This window comes from Cydia pomonella, chromosome 2, assembly GCF_033807575.1.
Source record: "Cydia pomonella isolate Wapato2018A chromosome 2, ilCydPomo1, whole genome shotgun sequence".
Lineage (NCBI taxonomy): Eukaryota > Metazoa > Arthropoda > Insecta > Lepidoptera > Tortricidae > Cydia > Cydia pomonella.
In genome coordinates, this window is record NC_084704.1 from 18,855,866 (window position 1) to 18,863,772 (window position 7,907).

General features: G+C 42.4%; 2 protein-coding genes across 2 annotated transcripts in view; both read right to left on the bottom strand.

Annotated features, from left to right (window-relative positions):
• Nucleotides 1-1,457: 1,457 nt before the first annotated feature.
• On the bottom strand, nt 1,458-2,486 carry LOC133530508 (uncharacterized). Its single transcript, XM_061868431.1, has one exon. The coding sequence runs from the start codon at nt 2,484-2,486 to the stop codon at nt 1,458-1,460; it is 1,029 nt and encodes a 342-aa protein (XP_061724415.1).
• A 461-nt stretch (nt 2,487-2,947) lies between these two features.
• Nucleotides 2,948-7,907, bottom strand: part of LOC133530514 (uncharacterized) — a 6,960-nt gene continuing 2,000 nt past the window's right edge. The window contains exons 3-5 of the mRNA XM_061868443.1: nt 6,772-6,945; nt 5,197-5,367; nt 2,948-4,961 (exon numbers count right to left, since the gene is read on the bottom strand). Of these exons, the coding sequence (XP_061724427.1) occupies nt 2,948-4,961; nt 5,197-5,367; nt 6,772-6,945 (2,359 nt within the window). The remainder of the gene's footprint in view (nt 4,962-5,196; nt 5,368-6,771; nt 6,946-7,907) is intronic.

The window sequence follows — 7,907 nt, forward strand, 5'->3', positions numbered from 1 at the left end:
GATACATGCGCGTTGCCGACCCTTTAAAACCTGTACACTTCTTTTTCAAGAACCCCTACTGTAGACCTTCAGAAAAACCTCGGCAGGGAGCTCATACTAAAGCCGGAGCGCCCGCGGGAGGAAATTCCTCTTAAGCCGCACAGTGCGCGACCATTGTTGCCACTAAAAATGTAATCTACTGTGGTTTCGTAGTATCCTAACACACAATACAGAGGATACAGAGTAAGCTATTTCATTCGAAACATTTTCTCAGTCAAAATTTGGAAAAAGAGAGAAAGAGGAAAGAGAGAGGAAATTGCATACGACCACTCCGTTCAGTATTAGAATCATCATAGAAATATTATGTTGTTACATTTTGTAACGTTGTACGTATACGTATAACGTACATGTTTTAATTAAGTACAAGTTTTAATTATATTATCTTCCCAACTTTAAATAATATATTTTTTTCCTTAACGACTGTACTCGCGGCCGGTCCAGCGACTACGTCATGGAAAGTTCGAGATGCAGCGGGGCGAGCGCCTTGTCCTTCCGTTGACCGCCAGGGCAGCCAGTCCGCGCCACACCCGATAAGATACGCACGTACGGCCGCGCACACGGAGCAGTGTCGTCTCGCGCGCCGTACGATTTTTAAATTCATAAATTTAATGTTTGTGAGCGCGGACAATTATAATTATTATTTATAAAATTAATCCGCGACGCTTTCGCGCATTATAGTTAATCCCACACCCACGTATGGTAAGTGCAAAGTGTTGAATGTTTAAGTAGCTTAGTTTTAGCGTTAAGTAGCTCCTTATTTAAATTCACTTATTTGTTCTTTCTTCTTCTATTTTTCTTTATTTAAATTCACTTATTTGTTCTTTCTTCTTCTGTGCTTTCCCTTCGCTTTTGTGACTCCGCTCTGCTTGTGAACACAAACATGCTTTTTGCTCATGGTGCACCGGCTTACACATGATCCCATCATCATCATCATCATCACAGGGTGTTCACAATAGCAGAGCGAGCAGGAACACATTTGTAAGGACGTGGAAATTTACAGGGTGCGTCGTTATTTTTAAAAATAATCTCCGGTCGAAGAGACCCTCGAGCCTTCACCACCTCGACGGCAGGGCTGGAGCCCTAGTCGTTCGCCCGCCGTCGCCTCGGCTCCTCTTCTGCGCTGTCGTGACACCCACCAGCTGCGGACCTTTCGACCAGCCAGGGCAGTACCACTCCGGGTGCAAATTTAAGACCGGCCATTGAGTTCCCACGACCCTTTATTAAATTCTAGTTTTTTTATATTTTGTTGGTGATGAAAAAGATGCAGATTCTTGATATAAACATTTAATTCGGAAAGTTACATGCTAACGTTATTATTTCGGATTATTCTTGAGGGATGCGCGCGCGCGATCGTGATGGTGGTTGTATCGGCTCTGGCCCGGAGTCGTCCCCCGCGCCCTGCGTTCCCCTCTGTCGCCTCACGCGGTAGGACCGGTCCTTGACATCCTCCCCGCCCTTGGAAGGACTTGCAGCTTCTTCCAAGACATCAGACTCCTCCGTCGTGGTTGGTAGAGGGCAGACTTGTTGACGCCTCGTCGTTCAACGCCTCGGTAGGTCAGAAAGTCGGCGACTCTGGCCACTCCGTCATCGCCGGGGTAAAGTCGCTGAACTCGGCCGAGTCTCCATTTGAGTGGTGGCAGATTAGGTTCTTTGAAGACCACCAAATCCCCTTTCTTTAGGTTTATCTGCCGGGAACGCCATTTTGTTCTTTGTTGCAGTTCGGCCAGATATTCTTTTCTCCATCTTTCCCAGAAGTTGCACCGGAGCTGTTCGACCAACTGGTACCTTGTGCGAATTTTCATGTTTTCAGGCTTCTGCGGGCTTGGTAGTGACGTCAGCGGCCGCCCGATGAGGAAGTGCCCTGGGGTCAAAGGAGAGAGGTCGTTTGGGTCAGGTGATAAAGGAGTTAGGGGTCGGGAGTTAAGGATCGCTTCAATTTGAGTGAAAAGCGTGCTTAACCCCTCGTATGTAAGACTAACATTCCCTGCTATACGTTTAAGGTGAAATTTTGCACTCTTTACGCCAGCCTCCCAGAGGCCGCCAAAAGTTGGAGAGTATGGGGGATTGAAAACAAACTTTATGCCCCTATTAGTCGCAAAGTCAGTTATGCTACTTAGGTTTGACTGCAACACTCTGCCTAACTCATTGTTTGCTCCGACGTAATTTTTGCCATTGTCACAGCAGATGTAATCAGGTTTACCTCTTCTAGCGATAAATCTCTTAAGGCAAGAAATGAAAGCTTGGGTCGTGAGATCACTGACCGTCTCAAGGTGCACAGCTTTAGTAGAGAAACAAATAAAGATGCACAGATAGCATTTTGTGGTTCTACTGCCGCGACCTGTTTTGCTGGCAATCATGAAAGGGCCAGCAAAATCGGTTCCAGTAACCTGGAAAGGATAAGATTGAGACACCCTAGTAGTAGGTAGGTTACCCATTAATGGTTCCATCGTCTTACCTTTCATCCTGACACAAGTGACGCATTTATGCACAATGCTTCTAGCTAGCGTTCGTCCGCCAATAGGCCAGTATTTTTCTCTGAAAGAGCTGAGAAGCAGTTGAGGACCAGCATGGAATAACCTTAAGTGCTCACTTGACATCAGGATTTTGGTAAGATGGTGTTTTGATTTTAATAGAATAGGGTGCTTGGCATCATAATTAAGGTTCGCGTGTTTTAACCGACCACCCACTCGCAGCAGTCCCTTTTCATCGATAAAGGGAGATAATTGCAGAACATTGGACCTTTTAAGCGACTTGTGTTCTTGAAGTGCATTTATCTCAAATCCAAAGGACTCCTGCTGAGCGGTTTTAAGAAGGAAGGTAAGAGATTGATGAAGTTCAGTTTCATTAAGAGAACCCACAGTTTTGTTCTTATGATTTTTGCAGTTGTTTATGAACCGGAATACATATGCTAATGCTCGCTGTAGCCGTAAAGGATTAGAAAATTTTCAAATTTTACGATAATTTGATCATTGTTTTGGACATGATGGGCTTTTATTTCAGGTAATTGACTTTCTGAATGCCCAGTTAGCTGCTGAGGCCATTCAGATTCAGGTTTCGACAGAAACTGAGGACCGTTCCACCACAGCGCAGAATCAACAAGCGCGCTGGGTTCAATGCCTCGAGAAGCCATGTCCGCTGGATTAAGGTCAGTCGGTACATGTCTCCATGATTCGCGTTCTGTTAATTCATGGATTTCATTCACTCGGTTGCAAACGAAAGTCTTTAAGAGTTTTGGCTGAGTTTTAATCCATCCTATGGTTATTGACGAATCAGACCAAAACGTTTTAGTGTCAACTTTGCACCGCAAAGCTTCACAAACCTTTGTTGCAAGCCGTGCTCCTAGAAGAGCAGCACATAGCTCGAGCCTGGGAATAGTAACAGGTTTCAAGGGGACCACGCGCGTTTTGGCGCATAATAGGTTGGTGCTTACGTTACCTTCATCGTCAGTTGAGCGTAGATATACGCAAGCGGCATACGCGTTTTGTGAGGCATCCACGAAACAATGAAGATCTATGGAGACTGGGAAAGAGCACAGAACAGATCTGGGAATTGACAGTGCAAGCAATAAGTCTAAGTTATTGATGATCTTATCCCACGTCTTTTTTATGCCGTTTGGGACGTCCGAATCCCATTCCAATTTAAGTTCCCAAAGCTTCTGCAACAGAATCTTAAGTGTGATTGTGCACGGGCTTAGCAACCCCAAAGGATCGAATATTTTACATGTATTCGATAAAATCATGCGTTTGGTGACCTTATGTTCATTTTTGTCTATATTTATTTCGAATCTGAGAGTATCGGTACTAGGTGCCCACAATACTCCCAGTACACTTGACTCTTTTGACAAATTATGAGAGTCAGATTCTGTGGCTTCCTGAAATATTTGTGGACAATTTGTCTTAAATTTGTGTATAGGAAAACCAGCAGAGTTAAGGACCTCGGTAACTGTTTTTAGGATGTGAGCTAGTTCGCCCTCCGTCGCGGCACCTGTCAAGAGGTCGTCGACGTAAAAGTCGTTTTTTATTACCTTAGACACGACAGGATCAGAACATTCCATTGCTAGCTGAACTAGGCACCGGGTGCTTAAGTAAGGTGCACATGCAGTACCGTAAGTTACGGTGTTCAACTGCAGAGTTTTAAGTGGCATGTTATCCTGCTCTCTCCAGAGAATAAGCTGGAGATGTCTTTGTGACTCATCTACCATGATTTGTCTATACATTTTTTGAATGTCTCCAGACAACACGTATTTATGCTGGCGGTACCGAATGAGTATGTTGAACAACTCATCCTGGACTACGGGGCCAACGTGCTGAATGCTATTAAGCGACTTGTTTGATGATGATTTCGCTGACGAGTCGAAAACGACACGCAAGCGCGTAGTTTCGCTACGCTCACGGATCACAGCGTGGTGGGGCATAAAGTACCCGAATTGAGGCCTGCTGATCTCAGTTAAGTGACCTAGTTCCTCGTATTCACGAATAAACTTGCAATACTCATTTTTAAAGTGAGGATCTTTATTAAGTTTTTTCTCAAGGCTATAGAAGCGCTTTTCAGCCATGCTGTATGAGTCACCAAGTGCTACCTCTGGAGTCTCTTTAAAGGGCATGAAAACTGAAAACCTACCATCATCAAGGCGCTTCGTGGTAGCAGTAAAGTAGCGTTCACAGAATTCGTTATCAGCTGACAAAGTTGGTTTTGAGGTTGGAACTTCTTCAAGGCTCCAAAACTTTGCCAATTGATCACTGATCTCTTTGGTGAAGTTACAATATACTTGTCGCTGTGGTTGTAGATCGGTATTATAAAGACGACCTGCCACCACCCAACCTAGCTTGGTTTCGACAAGCATCGGCTTTTCTGGGCCTAGTTTTATGTTATTGTAACACAAGAGATCATAGAACAACTCTGCTCCTAATAACATATCAATTCTGAAGGGTGGAAGAAGTTAGGATCCGCCAGTTGAATGTTATGAGGTATGTTAAGTTCCGTTACATTTATTGGGGAGTTAGGGAGTGTCCCTGTAATGTCAGGAACCACTAGACACTTAAGACGTGTGCCAAAATCATTTACACATGATTGTATTGTCACTTCGCAGCTGTCATATATAGGAGTTTTTTGTTTCATCAAGCCGAATATACATGATGTATCCGTACCATTACTAACGTATCCAGTTTTTCTTTCAGGTTCGTCGTGATGAAGCATGATTGGCTACCCCCGTCGAGGAACGCACGTGCAAGGTAAGTACAATTATTTTTAGGATTTATGACCTTGATTACGGCGGTGCCAAGGACAACTTGACCCGAAGAACGAGCCGGCAGGGACACAGGTGAGTAGCTACAATGATTTAAGGTAGTATTTGTTTCAGGTATGTGACTATCTACATGCAATAATGTATTATGTTTGCTTTTGCAGGTCTTACATGTACCCAAAATCCGACATTCATTTGTAGCGTGCCCCCTACGCAAACAATTAGAGCAAAGTTTTAATTTAGAAACCTCAGCACATCTATTTTCAGGTGACAGCTGCTTAAAAGAAGGACAATCTATAATCCGATGCTGCTGATTACAAAATGCGCACGAAAATGTCGGTTTGGCGCTAGCAGAGGCGACAAAACTTTTTAATGTTTTATTATGAGGGTATTCTTTATTTTTAGGTTCAGGTTTTTGATTATTTTTAAAGAAATTAGATTTACTATCGCGTTTGTCGCTTCTGCTGATCGCCATTGTCTCAAGAATGTCAGCACGGTTTCGCAAAAACTGCATAAAATCGGATAAGGTCGGTAAGTCCTTGAATGTGTTTTTATGCTCCTCCCATTTAGTGAAGGTAGTTGCATCTAATTTAGTAGACACTAAGTATATAATGAGAACATCCCATTTGTCAGTGGGCTGCTCTAAAGTATCAAGCGCTCTTAAGTTTTTTGACACATAGTCTATCATGAACCGTATTGCTCTGTGAGACTCACTTGAGATGCATTCTATTTCAAATAACGCTTTTAAGTGGTTATTGATAAGAACCTTTTTGTTATCGTAACGTTCACGTACTAAATCCCACGCAACAGTATAATTTTTTGAGCTAAACTCTAATGATTTGATTATTAAAGCCGCACCTCCCTCCAATGATGACCTCAGATAATGAAATTTATTTATGTCCGATATGGAATCATTGGAGTGAATTAACGACTCAAAAGTGTCCCTAAATTCGAGCCATTTCAAATAATTTCCGTCATAAGTAGGTAGCTTTATAGTGGGTAGTTTGATATTTGAGTTTTGATGATGATGACTACACGTATTAGAACATGTCGAGCGAGCAGAGTGAAGGCTCCCTTCCTTTTCTTCATTAACTTGAAGACGCGTGTCCAGTATATGTTGAGCTAAAGATAACGTGCTATAAAAAACGCTTTCAAAATTATCCACCTCACTGTCGTCTTCCTCAGACGATAATATTTCAATTTGAGACTGAACTTCATTAAACTCAAACAACAAGTTTTCAATTCGTTCTAAACGAAATTTCAATTCTTTAAGTTTTAAGTCACTTATTTCCTCTTGTTTACATGCATTTATGACAGAAACATAATCTTTAAATCGTGTTAAACGACCCTTAATAGTGCCCCGCAATTTAGTTAACTCTTTCAATTTCTTCCCATCGGAATCAACGCCAGAAGTTTCAACCATTTTTAAGACTATAAACGTAACGTAATTAATGAGTTAAGCAAAGCACATTTTGCATCAAACCAGTTACAATGAAGTAGCAGCCGCGCGCCGTGTAGACACGGTGAGACACTGTCGTGTGCAGTGCGCTCCGATAACGCGAGCGACTCGACACGCTGAGACACGGTGCCGCGCCGTGCGATTCACAGTGCACGATGACAATGCAGACAGCAACGGCCACTTGCCGGTTACGTAATCGGTCCGCCTGGAATGTTCGGCGAAAACAATTAGCAAAATGATTTTTACTACAATTATGTTTACGATTGATTTTAATTTTAAGCGAAGAGATAATAAATCGAGCAACTTATAAGGGCGTAAAGATGTTTTGCTTTTAGAAATAAAGTTTTAAAGATAAAAGTGTAAATTACGAAAATGAGAAGCCTTTTTACAAACAAAGAAATACAAATTATAATTTAAATGTCACGAAATCGCTGCGCTTTTATTTATGATGTATATATTTACGTGTAAATTAAGCGTTTAGCTATAAAATTAAAGTATTTAAGCATTTATTTACCCTCGTAGCATTAAGCAGTGCTTGATTTTAAGTAAACACTTTTAAATAAAGGCTAGCGAAGCGGAAATGATGCAAATGCTTACGATTATCAAGAGCTAAACCACGTAAAAATGTATATGCACCGTGGTGTACATGCAAAAAAGAAATTAACTTCTTGATTAACACGACACTTAATGCACAAAGAATATTAGTGTTACACACTCGTAATCAAACTCGCAGATCACACAAACTTGAAGAGGGAATATTTAGGAAATAAAGAAAGGACAGGGCTACTCATCTGCAATAACGCTGACTCGCCGCGATGTAGGTGCCACTATTCACTCATGTCGTATAATATCCAGCCCAGCTTCTAGATGCGTCGTATGGCGAAGTTTAAATTATGTCCGTTAAATAACGAGTTTTGGTTTAACATGTAGTTTCCTTCTTCATGTATTATGTGTCTTAGTCACGGTCGCCACTTTTGTTGGTGATGGAAAGATGCAGATTCTTGATATAAACATTTAATTCGGAAAGTTACATGCTAACGTTATTATTTCGGATTATTCTTGAGGGATGCGCGCGCGCGATCGTGATGGTGGTTGTATCGGCTCTGGCCCGGAGTCGTCCCCCGCGCCCTGCGTTCCCCTCTGTCGCCTCACGCGGTAGGACCGGTC